We start from the raw sequence: 23,274 nt of genomic DNA on the forward strand, positions 1-23,274 counted from the left end.
TTTGTTTTTAATGGTTTCTATAAGCCAATTGTTATTTTTTATTAATTTTTAAAAACATTTTTGTTAAAAATTTGATTTTCGAGATCCGAAAATGTCGCGTGTACCGCGAACATTTGCAGGATGGACGGAGCAAATGAGCTCCAGTGGAAAAATGTATTATTATAACAAAAAGACTGAGGTAAGGATGATTTTTTGGCGAAAAAATGGTTGAAAATCGACCCAAAAAATCAAACATTTCGAAAAAAAAGGTGCAAAATTGAACATTTTTCGTCAAATTTAGCACTCTTCCCGGTTTTTTTTTGAGCGATTTCTAGTGAAGTTCTTGAAAAAAATAACTGTTTTCTTTTTTTCTATAAGTTCTGGAGAAATTCAGTGGGAAATTTTTTTTTCAGCATCAAAAAAGTGAATTCGGGCCTTTTTTTCCGAAATTTTAAAGATTTTTGTTGGGTGATTTTGTGTTTTTTTTTAAAGAAAAAACCTTGAAAATTCAAATACTTACTGACATTTTACAATTTTTCCCAAAAATTTCAGATCTCACAATGGGATAAACCAGCAGAATGGCCTGCGGAAGGTGGATCGGCGGAACGAGATAAACCGAAAGGAGGAGTTAATGAAAAACCACGTTTTGCGGTAAGTTTTCATGGAAATTTGAGAAAAAATTTATAAAATCGGGTGAAAGTCTTCTTAAAAAGCTGTTTTACTGAGAATTCTGAAATTTTGCAAGGCGCTTATTTGGTAAAGTTTTTTGAAAAATACTGAAATGAGCTTTTCTCGCTCGCTTCGCTATTGGTCTAATTTCAAAAAAGTAGGCGTGACCAACCAATCAGCCATTTTTCTCGCCTTTTCCCATTGCTCAGCTTAAAACTTTGCGATCGCTGATTGGTTGGCCACGCCCACTATTTTGAAATTAGCCAATAGCGAAGCAAAAATGTTTTTTTCTGCGAACTTTCAACGCCTCAGGAATTAATTTTTTTTTCTTCATTTTGTTTTCCAGTCGTCTCAATTACTTTTTGGCTCTCTCCAACTTTTCGGCAAATCGACAATTATAGTGCTCGAAAAAATTGTTTCTCTCTCTCCCCCAGCCATTGAAAATCGAAATAATTTGATGTTTCATTAGGAGAATTGGACATTTTTTTTCGATAATTCGGCAAATGCCGTATTTCAAATTTTTTGGCAATCCACCACTGCTTCAACTCAGCGGTGTGCGGCAAATTCGCGGAGTTTGCCGAGCTCGGAAAATTTCAAAAAAGTATATTTGCCGAATTTGCCGCACACATCAAAAATTTGATAATACAATTTTGACCAAAACTATTGATTTTGCCCCCAAAAATTTAGTAAAGTGACGCAAAATTGAGTTATTTTGAGGATTAAGCAGACACTCTACACGGAACTTATTCAGAAATCCGATGTGTGTTAAAATTTCGGAGTTTGTTAAGATCAGCAAATTTGCCGAATTTGCCGTGCTCGAGATCTGCCGCTCACCCCTGTTGTAACTCTCTTCCTCTCAACTTCATTATCTTCTTATCTTCATTATCAGCAACTTAGCTGAACCATAAAAGTAAACCTCCATCTCCGATCCGTCTCCGATCTATCTTTCAGGAAGATTGATATTGCAGGCTTTTCCAGCTCGAGTTGTGATCTACTTCAGTCCATCGCATCGGTTGTACTTGTTTAAAATTTCATTAGATGAAGCCCCCCCCCCCCCAATCTACTCAACGTCTTCGATGATTTAACGGCCGAGATAGATGTATTCTGCCTTCAAAATTGGCTCAGTTGCTCTCCGAAGCTCATCAACTCCCTTTTTTAACTCCTTATCTACTATCGGCAACTCTAGCTAAACGATAAAAGTATAAAAGTACACCTGAATCTCCGATCATTTACGTCTTCGATAAAGTTCAGATGGTTTTTCGTGTTGATTTAATGACCGAGATGGATGATCCTGACCTTCAATCATTAGTTTTCTAGCTCTTGGCTCAGTTGGCTCCGAAGCTCATCAACTCCCAGTCACTTTCTTCTTATCTTCCATCGGCAACTTAGCCATAAAAGTACACCTGAATCTCCAATCCGTCTCCAATCTATCTCTTTTTTCCTCAGGAAGATCGATATAATGAATATATCGGTCAATTATCTTCTTCTTCTTCGTGTTTCTGGCGACAAATCGGCATCTTCAGTCTCTCGTCCTCCTCAAAGTATTATCTCTGCGCTTCTCGTTTTCTCCCACTCTCTCACTCTCTTCTACAGTTTCTCCGAGAGATACGCAGACGGTTATAGATAGAGTGAGGGTGCACGAACTGTCTCACATACTCACTTATTTTCTCACTATTATTTTATCTATTTTTACCCACGAACTTCTTCTTCTTATTATTATTACCTGGGCTTCACCTTAGAATTCATCCCTATATTCACTATTTTTCCATCAAAATGTCCTCGTCGTCGTCGGGGCTGTTCAACTTTTTGACCAGCTCCATACGAGCCCTTCAGGTTAATGAGGTGAACTTTTTTAAAAACTTTTTTAAATATTTTTTATGAATTTTTAGAGTTTTTATTAAAAGAAAATATAACGATGATCTATTTTCGACATTTCCCGAGTTTTTCCTGTAATTTTTTGAAAATCAAGCTAAAAACATGAAATTTTAGCCTTTCTAGTTAATGAATACGAAAAAAAATATTGAAACATGGAGATTTTCTACTCTTTCAAATGAAAATGCATTTAATTGCGTATTAATCTATTAAAATTGCTAACATTTAAGGTTTTCACCCAAATTTTCAGAAATTTCCTGAAGATTTATTTTACCCACGAAAATTGCAAATTTAAGCTTTAAAAAATCCCAAAAAAAACATTTTCATTGAAAAACTGCAAAAAAAACCACTAAAACAGCGTTGAAGACTATTAAACTCAAAATTCTGGAAAAACTGCGCCGCAGACTTGCAGAACAAGGCCCCGCCTCTTTTTTCCGCTCTGATTTTTTTCCAATTATTGCAAAAAATTAGACAGCTGAAAAATCCGGGAAAAATTCGCTAAAATCACAAATTTGTCCTAAAAATGCGGGAAAATTTATAAAAAATAGATTTAAAAAAAATATCGAAAATAGGAAATATGGGAATTCAACCTTTTTTTGCGCAAAATTTGAATAAATAATTGAAAATTTTGAAAATTACAGTCTAATTACTATATTTTGAAGAAAAATCTCAACTGACCTTTAATTATTGCCTGAAACAAAGTATTTTTCTTCAAAAAGTGTTGTAAAAAACTCGTTTGTAATAAAAAAGAATGTGTGATAATGAACGATTCTTATCTCTTTTCCTCTTTTTTTTTCGATTTTAGACTTTTTGAAGCTTTCTGTAGCTTTTCCTCTAATTTTATATAAAAATTGTATTTTAAACGACAGAAAACTACTTTTTTTTTCAAAAATTTGAATTTATTTTTGCCAAAAAAAAATGATGTGAATTGGTCACAACCAATTTTTCGAATTTTCGATACATTTTGCTTTGAAAAATTCATTTTTAATAGTGAAATCCGTAAATATTGGCTGATTTCCATCAAAAAATGCCGTTTTCTCTCGGAAAAAAGTCACAATTGTTTAAAACATTTGCTGATTTTAATTAGAAAAGAGGACATCCCTCAAAATTATTTTAAAAAAAGGAAAAAATTGAAAAAAAGTTGAAAAAGCCAGAAAAACTATGGCTTAAACTAAGGTGGATAGCCGAAATTGTATCAAAAAATTTGAAGAAAAAAAAACTCCAATAGCTCGAAAATAATTCAAAAATCACAACCGTTGTTCGAAATCGACATTGAAAATTTTGCTCCATTTAACATAAAGTTACGGTACTCGAATCTAGGAATCCAGGCACTCACAATCAGGAGTCTAACTGCCTGCCTGCCTGCCTGAAAGTCTGCCTGCCTTATTGTTGTTCCCCAGAATTGTTAAAAGGGCATTCAGTTTGTAAAATGTCTTGTCATCATTACCGCCGCCGCCGTATTCTTCTCTCAATTTGTCGCCATTCGAACAGAGCTCTTCTTCGTTGAACCCCAAATGCTTCTCTCTGTCTCTCTCTGTCTCTCTATGTTTCTCTCTCTCTCTCTCTCTTCTTCCCACATGCGGTGTCCTCCTATTCTTCGATCGGTCCGTCCTTTTCGTTTTTTTTTGTCATTTCTACTTCTTCTTCATGGTTCCAATCTCTCTCGGTCTCTCTCGGTTTACACACTCTCTCATCGAATACTGCAGTGTTCCACTTGTCTGCGTCTCTTATATGGCGTAACGGTCTCTCATCGCTCCGTACCCTCTCCATGTTCTTTTTCTCCGTTCCCCACCAGCCTCCCACCGACATTCGCCTGGTGCTTTGCTTATTCAATACCAATTTCTTCTGGTTTTTTTCTGGTTGCACTTTCTATCAGAGCATCTTCTAGAACTCTGACAGTTTTTGCACATAATTTTGGAGAATTCGCTGGGTTTTCAGAAAAAACCAGTATTCTTCCATTCCAAGTGCCCATTTTTGGAATTCCATAGGCTTCTGGCCTCCATCAATGCTCAAAATAGAGCATCATGTCGATTTACGCAGCTCGTGTACTTTTTGAGATGAAAAATTACGATTTCTGGCTGACAATTCTTGATTTTGGACTAGTTTTTCTTTATTCGACATTCAAATCGAACATTTATCCCATGTTTATAGTGTTTTTTTGTGAGGGAAAACTGATTTTCGACAGTAAATTCATCGAATTTCACTCAAAAACTAAAGTTTGTCCATTTCACTGTCGAATGGGATAAGAATCAGCAAAGATGGTCAAAAATCGAGAATTTTAGCCGGAAACTTTTGAATTCTCTCCCTATCCTCGCGGAGTACACAATATATGCGTAAATCGACATGATTTTGAACTATCGCTGAAGTTTTGAGAAACTTGAGGTTTTGTTCGAGCAAAAGCTTCGATCTTGAAATTCTCCTTCTTAAAATTATAATTAGAATTCGTTACTTTTTCTTCCGATCTCCTCCGATCTCTTCCAACTGGTCAAGCTTCACATCCATCTTTTTAAATTTTTCGGGTAGCTTCACCGTTCCATCATGGAGATCCCGGTCGTCGAATTCACGACGGCACGGCGTCGGAAACGGCATGTGGTGTCTACACCACCTCCACCACCACCACCAGCACCACCAGCACTTCCACGTGAATTGACACAAATATCGACTGAAACTGCGGCCGCAGTAGCTGCTTTAGTCAGGAAGGTATCGTAGAAATGCGTGTCAATGGGGTTTTTAAAAAATTGATAAAAATTGAAATTTTAAGCTAAATTTGGCTGAAATCTTACATTTTTCCAGCCTCTAGCAATTAAAATCAATTTTTCATTGAATTTTTCACTGACCTACGTTTGCCGATTTTGATACTTTATCCAAGGGTAAAGCGGCAACCGGTTTTTCCGGTAAATCGGCAAATTGCCGGAATTGCGAATGTCTGGAAAATCGGCAAGCCGGCAATTTTCCGATTTGCCGGTAAAACGGCAAAACACAGTTTCGCACATTTTTTATTGGAAATTTCAGATTTTCAATTTTAATCGGCAAAATTGTACGCATCCTATGAATGTTCCTACATCTATTTTGAAATGTAGACAAATTCTATGAAAATTTCTTGAAAAAAACGGGAAAAAATTTTCAAAAAGGCACAGTTTTAAGTGTTTCCGTCTTATAGAAAAAATACTCTAACCATTTCCGGCAAACCGGAGAATTGCCGGAATTGAAGTTCTCCAGCAAATCGGCAAACCATCACTTTGCCGATTTGCCAATTTTGTCAACAAAAAATTTGCGAAAGGCAATTTCCGCCCAAAAGCAAAAATATACAAAAATCGACGGTATAAAACAAAAAATCAAAATTCAAAAAATGGCATAGTAATTCGATAAAAATTAGTTTTCTTACAAAATCAAAGGTTTTAGCTAAATTTTGGCCGATTTTTTGAAATTTTGAGTTCATCTAAATTGGGTTAAACCCATAAAAGCTATCCAATCATCCTCATTCGTTCAAAGTTTCAGCCACCACCATCACTACCACCATCAACAATGCCTCCAGGACCACACGGGATGCCATTTATGGGTGGTCCACCACCACATCATCAATATCATCTACAATATCCACCACCTCATGGATTAGGACCTCCACCACCACCACCACATTATTATACTCAACCACCTCCACCACCACAATCTGGATATTATCATCATCAACAACAACAGCATAGTGGTCCGACGACGCCTGTTCCAAGGAATGCACCGTAAGCCTTCCTTTTTTCTTTGATTTTTCGAGACATTCGCAAAATTTTCGAGAAAAATGTAAAAATAAATGTAGAAATAAATTTTTAAAATAAATTTTTTCTGGAAAATTTCCATTTAAAACTGCCAAAAAAGCGAAAAATGAGCTGAATTCAAATTATTTATTTAATAAGTTTGCCATGTTTTTGGCCGGATTTTTAAGTCGAAAACTCGTGATTTATAGATTTTTTACATGCGGAAAAATGTTTAAAAACTTTTAAAAAAAAACGGAAATTTTAGAGAAAAATTAAGGAAAATAAATATAAAGTTAATTTTGACCATTTTTCAATTTTTTGTATAATTTTTATAAACAAAAAATTGAAAAAAGAGTGAAATTACAGTATTTAACGATTTTTTTGCGGAAAATTTTTTGAAAAATGAGGAATTAAATTTTTTAAAGTTTTATGTGAACGCTAAAAATGTGGGAAAATGAGCAAAAATTCTAAAAGTTCTATGCCAGTAGTGAAATATTCTCTAAAAATGATTTGAATGAGAAAAAAAAAAGTACATTTTTTAATCCAAAATAATGAAAAACTCTTGATTTATCGATTTTCACAAAAAATTGCAAAAAAAAAAAACGAAAAAATTGAGGATATGTCAATTTCGACGGAAAATTATTTGAAAAAATTATTTTTTCCCCCGAAATTTTTTTTCGTGTTTTTTATATTTATTTCAACAAAAACAGCTTGATTTTGTTGAAATTTTTTGAAAAAAAAATCACCAAATTTCAAAATGTTCGTCAATTGCCCGAAGCCCCCTTTTTTATCCGTCTGAAAGTCGTTACAGAATGGCTCCACCTCAATTTGCATCAGGATTACCACCACCACCACAAGTACCACCTCCTCCACCACCTGCACCACCTCCAAGGACACTTCCCGGAGCATCATCAGCTTCATCGACTGCGAGTAGTAGTGGAATACCACCACCACCACCTCCAATGCAGGTACGTTAATTTAAAAAAAAACGAATATATTTATCTAAATTCCGAATTCAGAGAACACCCCGAACACCTGGAAATCCAATGTTCAACTCACCACGAGACGGAGCATATACTTCAATGCCATCAGGATCATCATCATCAACTGCTCCACCACCACCTCCACCACCGCCGCCGCCTCCGCCACCTCCACCACCACCTCCAATGGAGGGAACTAGTGTAATTGGTGGTCCGATTGGTGCTCCTGGAGCTCACAGAAAGTGAGCATTTTTGAAACTTTTGGCTTCTTCTTATTAAATCTAAAAATCGAAATTGACCTCCTGTATTCAGGCGTATTCAAGGATAATCGAAATATTAAAAAATATAGATTTTTTATAATAAAAATTACGAGGCAAACCCGGAAACATAAAAAATTTAGGAAATTTCTTCAAAAATCAGATTATTTCGGAGATAATAATAAATTTGAAAATGAAATTGTAAAAATTTTCTAAAAATCGACTACTTTTGGATTCTGTTTGAAACAAGAGAGTATGAAAAAGAACCGAAAATTGCTCAAAAAGTCCCAATCAGCACAAGAAACTGAAAATAACAGTTAACGAGAATAAAAAAGTAAGCGTAAACCATAGACATCCGCCGGTAGTTATAACGGATGTTTTTTTCAAATCAGAATATTAATCAACGCCATTATTGAATAACAAAAGGTATTACGAATGTGCCAACACGAAAAGTGACTGACTGCATATACTTGTATTATATCTCATTTTTAGTGAGAATGATCACTTTAATTTTTGATTCGAAGCATTTATTGAGAACTTTAACTGACACCTCGACACCACTTTTCGCTCAATCTTTTTTTCAAAAGTTGACTTAAAATTTCATTTATTTGTCCATTTATTAAATATTGATGGACAAAAAAAATGCAAATATTATCCAGACGTAAAAAATTGCGAATTTGGGCCGAAAACGATCTCGACACGACAAATTTTCGTTAAATGCAAAAATGTGCGCCTTTAAAAAATAGAAAAAATAGTATAGTTTCAAAATTTTGTTGCTGCAGAATATCGATCAATTTTTATGGTTTTTCAATAAATCTAACATCTAAAAAAAAATTTGTCATCTCGAGGCCGGACTAGGTTTATCTGAAACCACACTTATGCTTATAGGCCTTGGCCTGTTGGCTTACCCCCAAATAGGCTCAACCCACATGTTTAGGTTTTCTGGGTTTAAATTTAAAACTTTAAAAATTCACTTTAATCTCAAAAAGTCGAGAAAAAGGTGTGTTGTCAAAGTGCCATATTTGCCAGAAGAAATATTCAATTCCGGCAAATTACCAATTTATAGAAAAAAAAATCGTTTGCCGCCCACCCATGATATAACCCTCTGATTTTTCAGTTCATACAGTGGTGGGAGTATACACGCATCACCATCATCATCATCAGCTGGAATGTCATCTTCTGGGCCTACGAGGAGCATATCGACAGGCACAAAACCACCGACAGAATCACTTTATAAACGAGAAGTTGCACAAATGATGCAACAACATCAGCAACAGCAAAGGATTAATAATAATAAGGGGTAATTGTTTAATTGAAATTAACTCTTAAAATGTTGAATTTAGTTCAAATTTCGGAAAAAAAACATCAATTAAATCTGAAATTTTAGCTTTAAAAGCTGGCAAATTGACTCAAAAAAAATTATCATAATATTTTGTCACTTTTTTATTTTATTTTATGATTAGGTAATTTTAGCTCCATTGGCGCTATTATCTAGTTTCAAAAAAAAGAAGTTTGACAAAAAAAAATTACCAGGTCTCGACGTGCCTTTGAAGAAAACTGTATCTTTCCACTTTTCGAGGTTTTTTTTTTAAATTTTAAATTATAAATCTCGATTTCTCCCTCGTTAAAAATTAAAATAAAAGTAAAAATTATAAATCTGAAAATTGCGATCTACAGTAGACTTTAAAGGCGCACACTCTTTTATTATAGCAAATTTTCGAGTTAAAAATTGCATTTTTTTTCCGAACCTGGGAAATGTTTCACTTAAAGCTTCGATCAAGTTTTAAAAGGATTCGATCATTTTATTAAACAATACAAACTCTGAATGATTTTTAAAAATTCAAGAAAATCTCAAAATCCAGAAAAAAAATCTATTATTTTTTAATCGTTTAATTAAAAAAAAACTACGCTGAAAATTAACCACTCGAAATTGCTGAAAATCGATAAATCCATACTAAATCCTCTTTTTTTTTTTGCAGCTACCGACCTCAAGGAGCAAGTCCGCCGAAAGAGTTGAAACGAAGGTTTTATGATGATGGAAGTGTTACACCATCATCTAGACAATCAAGAAATGAACGAAGTATGGATGGAAGACCCTCACCAGAGCATGGAGGTACTGAAAGTGTGCAAAACTAGAAATAAAAACCATTTTTTGTCTGAAAAAATTTGAAAATCCAATTTTTACAGCCAAATTCTCGAAAAAAAACCCAGATTTTCATTCAAAAATTAACTTTTTTTCAGCAATAATCGGAGAAAATCGAAAATCATCGCCACCAGCCGAAGAAAAATATTCAAATTCTGGAACAAGATGTAAACTTCCGATTCCTGATATGTTTAGATTTTATGATAAAGAAATGGCTAATGAGAAGCTTGAATCATTGGGATTAGCTGATGAAGATGATAAAAAGACTTTGGTAAGGAGTTCTTCGCATCGATTTTTGAAAAATTGGCTGAAAAAAATGTACTAAAAATTGATAAATTTTCGATGTCTAAAGTCAGAGCTTTACAAAAAATATTTTCACTCTAAAAAGTCTGAAGAAAATTGAAAAATATTGCTGAATTTTTAAAATGGCGAAAAAAATTATTTTGCAGAATTGGGTCGAATAAAAAAAAAATAAATAAATAAAAAATAAAAAAATAAAAAAATAAAAAAATAAAAAAAGAAAAATCAAAAGCGAGAAACGAAATTCAAAAAATTTAAATATTTTGAACATGCTTTTGGAAAAAGTAAACTTATTAATGTTTCAGAAAAAATCATTTTTTGTACGTTTTTAGCCAAAAAAAAGGCGAAAAATCGATTTTTTTTTCGTAAAAAAACACAAAAAAAATAATCGAAAAATGATTAAGTTTGAATATTTTTGCAAATTTAGTGTTAAAAAATTATTTTTGAACAAAAAGTTATAAAATAACCAATTTTACACAAAATTTCCCCCTTTTTGTACCTTTTTCAGCCAAAAAAATTTTTTTTTCGTGAAAACCACAAAAAAAAGAAGCTAAAAATAATAAAGTTTGAATTATTTTGCAAAATTAGAGTAAAAAAATTTTTAACCAGAAAATTGGAATTCCAGTACGCGAGTGCTTAAAAATATATAAATTAATCAAGAAAAACAAAGTTTTGTACATTTTGTACATTTTTTATTCAGAAAAGCGAAAAACGACGCAAAATTTTTGAAAAAAAAATAGAAAAAAGTTTCTAATTCCAAAATCAACCCAAAATTCAATTTTTTTTCAGACAAAAATGCGTCGTCACTCGATTTGGATGGACAATCAATTGTTGAATCAACTTCAAGCATCTGAATCCAATAAACAATATTTAAGTGCAAAGAAACAAATGAGAGATATTCTTATTACGAGAATTGATCATATTGATGTTAGTTTTTTGACGAATTATTCGAAAATTACGAAAAAATCTGAAATTTTGCGAGATTTTGCCATAAAAATTAGTGTTTTTTGACTGAAAAAATTGGAAAAAAAAAATTAAAAATTAAAAAGTTATGGCAAGCTTTCTGGAAATGCGCTAAATTTTTTAAACCTTTAAATTTTAAATTTTAAATTTTAAAAAAAGTACTCTAAATTACCAAAAAAATCATATAAAACCCTTTTTCAAATATAATTTTTTCATCAATATTTCCAGAACGCTCACAAGAACGTAAATTCGCTATTTGTACATGATTTTGTACATGACTACATAATTTTATTTAAAAACAAGTAAGAAGCGCATGTCACCTTTTTTTCTAAATTTTAATTTTAATTAGAGCTCTCTGAAATTGCTCTGAATTGAACATTTTTAAATAGAGAATTATCGGAAAATTTGAAGAATTTGAAATTTTTTCAAAAATAACTAAAATTTTCGATTTTCAGAGTATCGAAAAGTGAAAAATTCTTGCTTTGTTTGAAAAAAATAAATAACTAAAATTCTATATTTTTTGAGGTTTTCAGCGGAAATTTAAAGATTAAATAAACATTTTGTTTTACCTAAATACATTTAATATTAAAAAAAATGCACAATTTCTCCACAAAAATCCCCCCAAAAAAATCTCCATCGAATTTTCAGAAAATCATCGATGAACTACAAGTTGCGTCAGACAAAGTGACGTCATCATCCACGTCATCTCATCTTCATAATAATAATTTTGGTGCCGGTGCTTCTGGAGGATCTGGAAATCATGCAAATTTATGACCTGCTCCTTTTCAAAATTCAAATAATTTTTTCTCTCGCTCTCCACTGAAATGTAAATTGACAACGCTTTTTACTCAATTTTGATAATTTTTTCCAAGTGAGCAAAACGTGTTGTCAAATTCCGTTAGGCGTTTCCTCGCTAGAATAGTCATTTTTTCTGCGGGTTTTTTCTTCATAACACACACTACTCGCTTGGTGTTTTCTTTCTCTTTTTTAGAAATTTTTTATTTTAATTTCTAGAATTCGGTGTGAGGGGTCAGGTTTTAATGGTTAACTAATTAATTTGTTGAATTTTGATCTGAAAATGTGTTCTGATCAAATTTTAGAAACATTTAAAAGCCTAGAAAACTAGAACGATCATATGTCGATTTACGCGGCTCTCGTGTACTCCCCGAGGAAGGGATTTTACACGTTTTCAGCAAATTTGCCTGATTATTGATAATTTTTGCTAACTTTTTTGCAAAAAGAATTGGCAAAAAAACTGTAAAAGCTTCTCCTCTGGGAGTACACGAGAGCTGCGTAAATCGACACAACCCGTCCCCTTCACACACTGTAATTCTTCCTCTCTTTCGACCCCGATTTCATAGGCATCTCTCGATTTTTTCGATCTTTTGGAATATTTTTTTTTGTCTTTTAATTTTCGGTTCAAGTGCCTTAATTAATTTAAACTAATTTTTTACCTTCTTTTTTTTTTGAAATTTTATCATTTATTATTTTGCCTAAAAAATTTTTTTCATCAAATTCTTTATCCGAATTCACTTCATTTCTTGGGTCCATACGTTGTCGTCTTTTTTTTGTTTGAGAAATGATTTTATAATGTTATTTTTCCAGCCTCTCTCTCTCTCTCTTATCATTCTTATCATCATCATCAATATTATCATCTCACACGCTTTTTTTTGTTGACCGGAGGAAAAAATATTGAATAATTTTTTTTCGGCGCCTTTTTTGTTAGATAAATTCTTATTGATTTTTGGTTTTTTTTTTTGGAAATTTGGAAAAATTTGAATTTTTCTATGAAAAACACTTTTTCTCGGTAAAAAAAATGAAGAAATGAAGAAAAAAAAAAATTCGTTTTTGATTTCAGATTTTGGGTTACACAGAAAAATTAAATTTGTGAGTAAAAACAAAACAATTTAGAATCTGCCGCAATGCCATTTTTCTAAAATCCGCCGTAATGGGAGGGGATGAGTTCAACTCTCCACCACGGGAAAATTTTTTTTGTTCTGGAAGTTTGTCTCTTTTTGTTAAAAATGTTTGTCTGTTTGTTCTGTTTGCCGGCAATGTCATTTTTCTAAAATCTGCCGCAATGCCATTTTTTATGGAATTTTTCTAGAATTTCCAAAATTTGTTTTTTGGGAAAAAAATTTCTTCTAATCTAAAACTATTTCCTCAAATTACAAAAACAAAACGAGGGTTAAAAATTTCATAAAAACAAAACAGAAACGCAAATTTTTCAGTTACCAGCACAATTTTTGGGAGGATTTAAATAAAAATGGGGGAGAATTATTATTGAAATGGGGAAAAATGGGAGAGTGTATTACACGTTGGCAGTACGTGAACGCTCAGTCAAGAGCGAGTCACGGCAACTCGGTCCAAAACCATTTCTAATTAGTAAACTCTCAAAAACCACAACTAAATAGCTTAAAACCATTGTAAATTAGCTTATTTTTGCTAATTAGCAATGATTTTAAGCTAATTAGTTGTGGTTTTTGAGAGTTTACTAATTAGAAATGGTTTTGGACCGAGTTGCCGTGACTCGCTCTTGACTGAGCGTATAATAAGATAGAAAAATGAAGAAAAAGAAAAAGAAAAAAATACTCGTTTTTGATTTCAGATTTTGGGGAAATTACAGAGAAAAATTAAATTTGTGAGTAAAAACAAAACAATCTGAAATTAGAATTCAGCAAACACAAAAAGAAGGGGAACCAGTTGAGGAGAATCGATAGAATCAGAAGAAATTCAAAAAAAAGGCGAAAAAATTGAGACTAAAATTGAAATTTCTATGAAAGTCGTAGAGTTTGTTGATTAATATTATTAATTCGATTCGATTGATGTGTTCGTTCGTGTTTTGTCAAATGATCACTTCTCATGAATTTCTTTCCACAGTGATTACACGCGAATCGTTTCTCTCCAGTGTGGGTTCGTCGATGACGTTGAAGTTCGTCGCTTCTGGAAAAGTTTGAGATTTTTTTGGGGCATTTTTTGAAACCAAGTTGGGATTTTAAAGCAAATTTTGAATTAATTTTTTTGGAAAATTTTTAAATTTATTTTGACAGAAAAATTTCATTTTTTGATATTGTTTTGAATTTGGCATTTTTTTTTAAATTATTTTTTGACAAAGTTTTAATTTTTTTAAATTTTTTTTTGATATATTTTGGAAGTTGTTTTGAATCTTTGAAAGCAAACTCGAATTTTTGGGAAAAGTTCTAAATTTTTTCTGGTTATATGAAACAAAGTTTCTGGGGAGTTTCATTTTTTGAAAGTTAGATATTTTTGGATTTTTAAAAATTTTTTAATTTTTTGGAATATTTTAAATTTTCTGGGAAAGTTTAGGAGTGTTTTTTTGGGGAAATTTTCTAATTTATTAGAATAAAATGTTCATTTTCTGAATTTTTTTTTGGAAAATTTAGTTTTGTATGGAGAATAGATAGGTTTTTTTTGGAAATTTTTGATTTTTTTTTGGAATTTAAAAAAAATCAAAAATTTGAATTTTTGAATGAAAATTTTTGTTTTTTTATTTAAAAACTATTAATCGAACGTTTCAGGTTTATAAAAAAATTTAATTGAAAACATTGGAAATTATATTTTTGAAATTAAAAAAAAACTGCATTTTTCAAAACATTTCGGATGGTTTTGGACCTTTTTCGCTCATCATTTTAAAAATTTCAGTGAAAAACAAGGAAGACTTGATGAAACATTTTTAAAAGCAAATTGCAAATTTCAATATTTTAAAAATGTTTTTTTTTTTCAAATAAAATTTTTCCGAATAAATTAAAAAGCGACAAACCTTGTAAACTTCTTATTACAATGTTGCCAATCACATGCAAATGGTTTATTACCAGCGTGTCCACGTAAATGTGCTCTCAAATGAGACGTTTTTCCGTATGTTTTGTTGCATAAATGACAAATGTGAATTCGACTTTTTCCGTCTCCTCTGAAATTGGAAAATATGAAAAAAAAAATTTTTTTTTTGAGCGAAATTTGAGGGAATTTCTCAAAATAATTTTTTTGATTCAGTAAAAACCTGAAAAAAGTTTTTGTTTTGTTGAAAAATCCCATTTTTAGAATTTTCCGGAACAAAAAATCCCAAGAATTTTGGTTTTTGGAGCTTTTCAAGAAAAACTAAAAATGTTTAGATTTTCGCAGCTTGTGTACTCCTCGAGGAGAAGTTTTAACAATTTTTAGCTGAAATTCTTATTTTGGACCATTTTTCTAAATTTTTTTGTAAAAAATAGCAGAAACTGTCCAAAATCAGAGAGTTTCAGCGAAAAATTGTTAAAACATCTCCTCGAGGAGTACACAAGCTGCGTAAATCTACACATGATTGTGTTTTTCTTGTAAAAGTGCCAAAAACCAAAAATGTTTGGGATTTTTTTTGTGCCAATTTCTTTAAAATTTCGGTCATTTTCAATAGTTACTTATTAATTTTTGAAAAAAAAACTCAGATTTTTATCTGGAAAAACGCTAAAAATTGCAATTTTTGTGAAATTTTTTCAATTTTTCACCCAAACTTTCAGAAATTTTTTTTTCAATTTTCTGCAATATTGACAGAATTTCTTCCATTTTCCATCATTTTTTTCGGTTTTTTCTCCAAAAAAATGTCCATCAAACTACTAACTGTCGATTATTCTGCTGTAAACAATTTGGACACGTGCATGCACATCTTTTTGGTGCTTCACCGAGTCCTTGTCCATTAATATCTCCATAATCATTTCCCATATTCATCATTCCATCCTCGTTCATTTGTGGAATCATTTGACGATGTTGGATTTGATTCGGCTGAAAATTTTAGATTTTCAACGTTTTTTCGGATTAAAAAAATACTTTTCTCGCTGGAGCAGATGGTCCTGCAACTGGTGGTCCTTCATTTGTGATTATCCATTTTTGAGGATCATTCGGATCCTGTTGGAAGTGAAGATTTCCTGAAATTAGAATTAATTTTCCAGAAAATTTGGGGTTTTTGTTGTTTTTTAGGGAAATTTTGATTAAAAAAAAAATAAATATTCTTGGTTTTAAAATTTTTTTTGTTGAATTTTAAATCGAAAAATTGGCTTCTGACACGGTCATGTGTCGGAGGCACCACCGAAAGGAGAACAGGTGAAAAAGGAGAATTACGAAAAGGAGAACACAAAACCACGCCCATTTTTCCGTGCGGTGCGCAAGTTTTTGCAGAAACTTCTGCGAATTTTCATTTTCAAACGAAACAACGAAGCTCCGAAATAACGTATCGCGTGTTGTTTATCGTGAATGCGTTATTTCGGAGCCTCGTTGTTTCGTTTGAAAATGAAAATTCGCAGAAGTTTCTGCAAAAACTTGCGCACCGCACGGAAAAATGGGCGTGGTTTTGTGTTCTCCTTTTTCACCTGTTCTCCTTTCAGTGGTGCCTCATGTGTCGATTTACGCAGCTCGTGTACTTCTCGAGGACAAGCAATTTTCGAAAAATTGGTTTGATTTTCGTCCAATTTTTTCTTAAATTTTTGTGCATTTAACATTCGAATTGCCATTTTACACATAATTTTTAGTGTTTTATGTGAAAATGGACGTATTTACTGTTGAAGACAACATAAATCAGAATTTTCAGTTGAGCAATAGTGAAATTGAAGGATTTTCACTTAAAACACTATAAATAACAGTCAAATTGGCGATTTTAGTGTTAAATACACAAAAAACATTGTTGAAATGATTAAAAACAAGCATTTCAGCCTGAAATTTTTCACTTTCAAACATTTTTTTAGCACGAAATCAATTTTTATCCATTTATTTTCCAAATTTTCGAACAACTGTTTTTTATCGGGTTTTATATCAAAAAAAAAATTTAATTTTTTCAAATCAAAAAATTAGGGTTTTTTTCCGAAAAATTTAGGATTTATTTTTATTAAAAATTTATTCAATTTTTAGAGAAAAATTGAGGTTTTTTAGTCAAAAACCTCCGTTTTTATTTTAAAAAACTATGTTTTTATCAAGAAATGTTCAGGTTTTTACTTAAAAATGTAGGTTTTTATCAAAAATCAAAAAAAAATTAGGTTTTTAAAATTAAAAACCTCCGTTTTTATCAACAATTATTCAGGTTTTATTGAAAAGTTTAGTTTTTTTTAATAGAAAGAACTAGTTTTTAATCGAAAAATTTAAGTTTTTCATATTTAAAAAAGTGGAGTTTTGTTGAAACTCGCTCCGTTTTTAATCCTAAAATTTTAGGTTTTGTTTTGTTGTATAAATTACCTAAAGTAATTCTCTGTTGTCCACCCATAACAGGCATTACAGGAGCAGCATTAACTCCTCCATTAGAAGTAGATGCTCCTGTATTATTATTATTATGCTGCTGTTGCTGTTGCGGTTGTTGTTGTTGTTGCTGCATTCTCTGTCCACTGACCATTCCAGCCGGAGCAATTGGAATTGGATCTCTTCTTTGTTGCTGCTGCTGCTGTTGTTGCTGTTGTTGTTGATTATTTCCATTTGAATTTCCAATTATTCCACTTCCAACTTGATCAATTGTTTCCATCATTAAATGTTGTTGTTGGACTGTTTGATTTTGTTGCTGCATTTGGTGTTGCTGTACTTGTTGCACCTGAAATTAATTGTAATTGAAAAATTGAAGTTTTTTAATTAAATTTAAAAAAAAACTGTTTTGTTCAAAAAAAGTATTCAAAAATTGAATATTAATTTTTTTGAAAAAATCTTCAAAAATTTGAACTTTTTTAATCAAAATTTTTTGGAAATACAGTTTTTTGTTTTAAAAAATTATGTAATAAATTGAAATTTTGTTTTTCTATCGAAATATAAATAATTTTAAATCAATATTTTTGTTTAAAAAATTATTTTAAACTTTAAAATTGATTTTTTGATTTAATTTTTGATTTGATTAGTTATTTTTGATGATTAATTTTTAAAAATTGAATTTTTCAATTGAGAAATTATTTCAAAATTTAAAACTGATTTTTTTAAAAACTATAATAATTTTTTGAAATTTTTGTTGGAAAAATTATTTCTAAATTTGAATTTTCTGAAAATACAATTTTTTAATTCTCGAAATCTCCAGGCTTTCAGCTGAAAAATTCCGGAATTCCAGGAATTTCTGATGAAAAATAGAGAAAGTTTGAGGTTTTTAACTGGAAAATTCAGAAAATTTCCAAATTTTCACTCAAAAATGTATTTTTAAAGGTTTTTTTGCTAAAATTTAAAAAAAAACCTCAAAAATCGAAATCGATTTTTTTTACTTTAAAAAATTCATAAACTTTTTTTTTTTTTAAATTGAGCCTCAAAATTGAACTCCACGTGGAGAAGCTTGTAAATTTTTTTTAATTTTTTGCTAAAAATTTTCAAATTTCACCAATTTCACCGAGATCTCGGTAATTTTTTTGTAATTTACGAAAAGATTCAAAAAACTGTGCAAAAAATATAAAATTCCAAAAATTATTAACTTTTTCATTCAAAATTTGTCAATTTTCCATCTAAAACCTTCAAAATTGCTCATTTTTAATGAAAAAAAAATACTGGATTTTTTCAATTTTTCCCCTAAAAACCTTCAATTTTCATCATTTTTTCTCGTTTTTTTTTACCTGATGAACTTGCTGCTGCTGCTGTTGAACCTGTTGTTGTGATTGTTGATTCGATGATGATGGTTGTTGTTGTTGTTGTTGTCCCATCATTTGATTCATCATAACTGTTTGAGGCTTCTTCTCACCCTGTGCCACTTGAATCGGAATGAATTGCACCTGAAAAATTGGATTTTTTCTGGGATTTTCCGAGTTTAGAAATTTTTTTTTAAATTTTCGAGTGAAAATAGATTTTGAAATTTCAATTTTGACCGAAAAAATGGGAAAACTCAATTTTAGGAGGTTTTCGTCAAAAAAAAGTGATTTTTTTTCCGAAATTTTAAATAAAAATGAGTTTCGAAATTTCAAAAGTTGTTTGTCAATCGAAATATAAAGTATGACTTTATCTCTTATCAGCATAAAATGCATAAAACGCCCTTTTTTGTCACAAAAATTAAACTTCCGTTGGAAAAAAATTGGAAAAATTAATTTCACCCCGTTTTTAGAAAAAACGGGAAATTTCCAGAAAAAAAAAATATATTTCTGCTGATTTTTACGCCTTTTTATTTCTTTTGTAGGTATTTCCAGTGAATTTTTGTACCTATCGACTGAAAAAATCACAAAAAACGGAGAATTGTGCTGTTCAAATTGAAGATTTTCAGTGAATTTTTAGTACAAAAATTTGAGGAAAAAATTTTTTTTTGTTGTTTTTGCGAGAAGTAGGTTTTTTCACTTTTTTTTTTCAAATTTTTACAATTCTTTTCACAGTAAATCGATTTTTCAACGGAGTTTTTTTTTGAATTTTTAACGAAAATTGCCTGAAAATAGAGAAAAGTCGCATATTTTTATTGTATGTAACATCCGAAATCGTTTTTTTTTCATTGATTTCTAATAAATAAAAGTCGACGTTTTCCGATTATTTTTGTTCCTTGAAAGTCGATTTTTTAATTAAAATTTTAAAAATATCGCTGAAACATTGTTTTTTCTTCGATTTTTTTAAACTGATTATCAATTTTTCTCCAATTTTTCTCCAATTTTCATCGGAAATTGACTGAAAATAAAGAAATGGCAGGCTTTAGGTGAAATTCCGACTCGAAGTTGCAAATTTTCGCTGTAATCTGGTTTTTTATTCGATTTTTCTCCAATTTCCATCGATTTTCTCCGGATTTTCACCATTTTTCTCTGTTTTTTTTTCCAATTTTCTTCAATTTTTTCGGATTTTCCATCCAATTACCTGTCTCTGCTGTGGATGACTTTGACTCGGTTGTAGTAGATATACTTGTGATCCATCAGGTGTTGTTGTTCTTTGATGATGTACAACCATCATTTTTCCCTGTTGCTGCTGTTGCTGTTGCATTTGTTGGTGAGGTTGCTGTTGCTGACCCGATTTTGACATAAGAAAACCCTTTTAATTCCAGATTTTTTTTGGTTTGGAGATAGTGAGGGAGAGAAGATTTTAACTGGAAAAAATATGGGAATTAGGAGGGAAAATATTGAAGAAATTTGGAAAATTCGGAAAAAAAGCGAAAAAATCGATATTTACAGTCAAAATCATGGAATTTTCGATTTTTAATAGAGAAAATCGGAAAAAAGTAGAAAAGGCGGGAAAGAGTGAAAAATCTGCCGATTTTTGTCAAAAATATACCGATTTCCATGTGAAAATTGAGAAAATAAGCGAAAAAATCGAAATTTAAGAGGAAAATCATGATTTCTCGAGTTTTTTCTGGGAAAAAATCTGGAAAAAGCCGGAAATTATCAAAATTGTTCACTAAAATCGAAAAAAAAAAGAGGAACGTCATTTTGCAAGCTTGCGGCGCCGATTTTCTGGTGATTTTCGATTATTCCGTGGTTTTTTTATAACTTTCAGTGCTTTTTCAGTGAAAAATGCTTTTATTTCGGTATTTATCAATTTAAAATGCAAAACTTTCGTTTTACATATGCATTTTTGAATTTTTCCAAAAGAAATTAGTAAAAAACCAGAAAAAAGCTGAAATTATCAGAAAAGAAAAAATTATTGGGCGTGGCATAATTCTTAGCCGATTTTTGTTCATATTAATGACCTTTTTACGATAAAAACCTGTTCGCTGCAGTGAAAAAATGGAACACAGGCAGTGTTCGAGTGATTTATTGGAAAAATATTGATTTTTTTCTAAAAAAAAATCAGCGTAAAGTAGTAAAAAAAGTGTGGAGAGGCGTGCCCCCCGTTGTTGAAATTTGGACACAAGAACGGAATGGCAAGGGGGACTGGTTTTAACGATTCACTTCTTTTTTGTCTTTTTCTCTCATTTCTATTGTTACGAGAGTGTCTCACGTGTCGAAATTTGGAGAAAACACCACAAAAAGAAATATCGACTGATTGGGGGTTGGGCGGGAATTTGAACTTTTTTAAATGAAAAATTTTGTATTTTTCAACTTTTCAGAATTTACCACCTGTTTCTGCTAAAAAATATGATAATAATTAACTATATCTGACAAAAATCATAAGAGAAATTGATTTTTCGAAAAAATATGAAAAATAAAGACCTCTTTTCAAAAAAGAAGCAGTTTTTAGTTCTAAATGTTATTAAAAATTAATTAATTAATTTTTTATCCCGAAAAATGAGACTTTCTACATTTTAACAAAGATTTCTTGGGCAAAATCGAGTAGTAGAAAACAGAGGGAATTCTTCAAAAAATGAGTTTAAAAATCGAAAAGGGCCCAGACACGACAATACCCGGTTTTTACGTGCGCCTTTAAAAGACTACGGTGCGTAATAAATTTAATTAAAATATAGTTTAAGTCGACGTCGATGTTTTTCGATTATTCAAGGAAATTTGAAAATTTAAATTTTTTAGCAAATATTTTCTATCCAAAAACAAAAAAATCAGTCCATAAGCTTCTAAAAACAGATAAAGAGCCTTGGCGTTGAGGGGCCATTCTCTTAAAACAAGGTGTGCGCCTTTAAATGGATACGGTACTTTTAAGAAACAAATTTTGTTTTTTTGAAATAATCGATATTAACGGATTTCAAACAATTTTGGCTGAAAATCCAAGTAATACGTTTTAAAAATTGGTTTTTTTTTCAAAATCTGACTGAAATAATCGATTTAAAAGTGAGATCAGTTAAAAAATCGCAAAATTCCACAAAAAAAGCGGGAAAACGCCTAGGAAATCGATGAAACACAAGAAATGTGGGTGGAGAGGAGAAAAGGGGTTGGACACACACACACACACACACACACGTACATCTACTTAAATGGCAATCGCCTCCCTCCATCTAATTTGCCACCTTTCTGACTTTGTATGGTCCACTACGTCTGGGAAACAGGGCGGGAAACTGGGGGTTTCTTAGAAATGGGGGATAGTTAAAGCTCTCAAAAACTCAAAACTGAAATAGATACTCCAAAAAAAATTTTGAGGAAGAAAATTGGAAACAATTTTTTTTTGAAAAAGCCTCCAAAATGTTCCCCCACTCCAAAAAAAGTGTTCGAAGTAAATTACAGAAGGTTCGCACGAGGTGTCTCATTACAGTTTGATCTACAAAAAATGCGGGAATATTTTTCCAGAAAAATTTTAGGAGTCGAGTTCTGCCGCTGAAAGTTGCGTGGTCCCTGCAAAGTGCACCTAGAACACAGCGGGGACGCCAAAGAAAAATCAAATTTTCAAAAATTCCCAAGTTTCGTCACGCCCTCTCCTTCTCCTCCTCCTTGTTCCCAAGTTTTTCCCGCTTGTGTCAGCGTGTGCTCTCTGCTTTACGTCTGCGTCTCTAACTATATCTCAAGTGTCCAATCTCTTATCATTATTTGGGTTGTTGCTTTTGAAAAGTTACGAGACCTGCGTGAAAATTGCGTCAAATCTAAAATTACCAAAATTGGCAGTTTTCAAATTCCTGCAAGAACTGAAAAATCTTACTGAGTTCAGAAAAATTTTTCAATCTAGATTATCCAGGATTCCCTCTAAACTTGGAAACCAAAAATTGCGCCAGACGTCAAATTTCATGTGGTGCCTGGCTGTCCAATTACGGTTTGATCTACAAAAAATGCGGGAATGTTTTGCCAACAAAATGTGACGTTAGCACGCTCTTAACCAAGCGAAATCAGTTGAGAACTCTGCGTCTCTTTTCCCGCATTTTTTGTAGATCTACGTAGATCAAGCCGAAATGAGACATTCTGACACCACGTGAAATTTCAGAATTCAAAGACCCCCCCCCCCCCCTCTATACAGTAGCATACTTTCCAGTGAAACTTTCGACATACCCCTCCTCCCGTCTTCTTCTTCTTCTTCTTCTTCTTTTTCTTCTCCACCCATTCCATATACATCGACAGTTTTGAACGAGAGAGTGCACAAAATGAAGAGGGTACTGGACAGCAAACAAAGAAGAGAGGCGCCTGCCCCTCCCAGTTTGCGCCCGCCTCACACAGCAAGTGTGTCTCCCCTACCACCGCCGGCGTACGTACATACACAACACGATCCGCCTCCCACTTTTCACAGACTATTGATGGCCTAGAAAAAGCTAGGCCACGTGAGGTGGTGCTTTGTCTTGTGGCCTTGACATTGTTGCTTATCGTTGTCGATTGAAATGAATAAAGTTAGACTGAGAGAGAGAGAGAGAGAGAGAGAGAGAGAGAGAGAGAGAGAGAGAGAGAGAGAGAGAGAGAGGGAGAGAAATAGAGACTGACTTTTCCTCCCCATTTTAAGGTGGTTGACAAATTGTGGGCGGTTGTGTAAAATAAGAAGACGAATAAGACGATGTTGATAAGGGGAAATAAGGGTGGAGAGAGAAAGATGAAGGGCGGAGAAGTAGGGGAAGCCATATGACCTGTCAATTGTGATAACGACGAATATGGAGAGAAGAA

General features: G+C 32.0%; 2 protein-coding genes and 1 non-coding gene across 7 annotated transcripts; 1 reads left to right on the plus strand and 2 right to left on the minus strand.

Annotated features, from left to right (window-relative positions):
- Positions 1 to 77: 77 nt before the first annotated feature.
- Positions 78 to 12,655, plus strand: wac-1.1 (WW domain-containing protein; the record flags this gene model as incomplete). 5 transcript variants are annotated; one of them, NM_001377669.2, is made up of 10 exons in its annotated part: positions 78 to 178; positions 532 to 630; positions 6,019 to 6,257; positions 7,072 to 7,237; positions 7,289 to 7,491; positions 8,624 to 8,806; positions 9,486 to 9,619; positions 9,748 to 9,920; positions 10,739 to 10,876; positions 11,561 to 11,980. In NM_001377669.2, 10 exons carry the CDS (start codon positions 92 to 94, stop codon positions 11,684 to 11,686), a joined length of 1,548 nt encoding a protein of 515 aa, NP_001364671.1. The 5 variants fall into 5 exon arrangements, with proteins under 5 accessions (NP_001364671.1, NP_001364501.1, NP_001364574.1 ...); NM_001377668.2 differs by having other exon boundaries at positions 82 to 178; positions 6,013 to 6,257; positions 11,561 to 12,014; NM_001377671.1 differs by lacking the exons at positions 78 to 178; positions 532 to 630 and adding exons at positions 2,422 to 2,490; positions 11,141 to 11,214 and having other exon boundaries at positions 7,081 to 7,237; positions 11,561 to 11,600.
- Positions 12,656 to 13,064: 409 nt separating this feature from the next.
- On the minus strand, positions 13,065 to 19,900 carry sptf-3 (Specificity protein transcription factor 3). The gene is made up of 7 exons (NM_060952.6): positions 19,673 to 19,900; positions 18,463 to 18,618; positions 17,126 to 17,471; positions 15,731 to 15,828; positions 15,525 to 15,685; positions 14,694 to 14,840; positions 13,065 to 13,855 (listed from the first exon to the last, which is right to left on the minus strand). The coding sequence occupies exons 1-7, from the start codon at positions 19,832 to 19,834 to the stop codon at positions 13,687 to 13,689; spliced, it is 1,239 nt and encodes a 412-aa protein (NP_493353.3). The 5' UTR covers positions 19,835 to 19,900; the 3' UTR covers positions 13,065 to 13,686.
- A 3,110-nt stretch (positions 19,901 to 23,010) lies between these two features.
- Positions 23,011 to 23,092, minus strand: Y40B1A.5. Its single transcript, NR_050675.1, has one exon. It is a non-coding gene; the product is annotated as an Unclassified non-coding RNA Y40B1A.5 (non-coding RNA).
- Positions 23,093 to 23,274: the final 182 nt, after the last annotated feature.

This window comes from Caenorhabditis elegans, chromosome I (assembly GCF_000002985.6).
Source record: "Caenorhabditis elegans chromosome I".
Taxonomy (NCBI): Eukaryota; Metazoa; Nematoda; class Chromadorea; order Rhabditida; family Rhabditidae; genus Caenorhabditis; species Caenorhabditis elegans.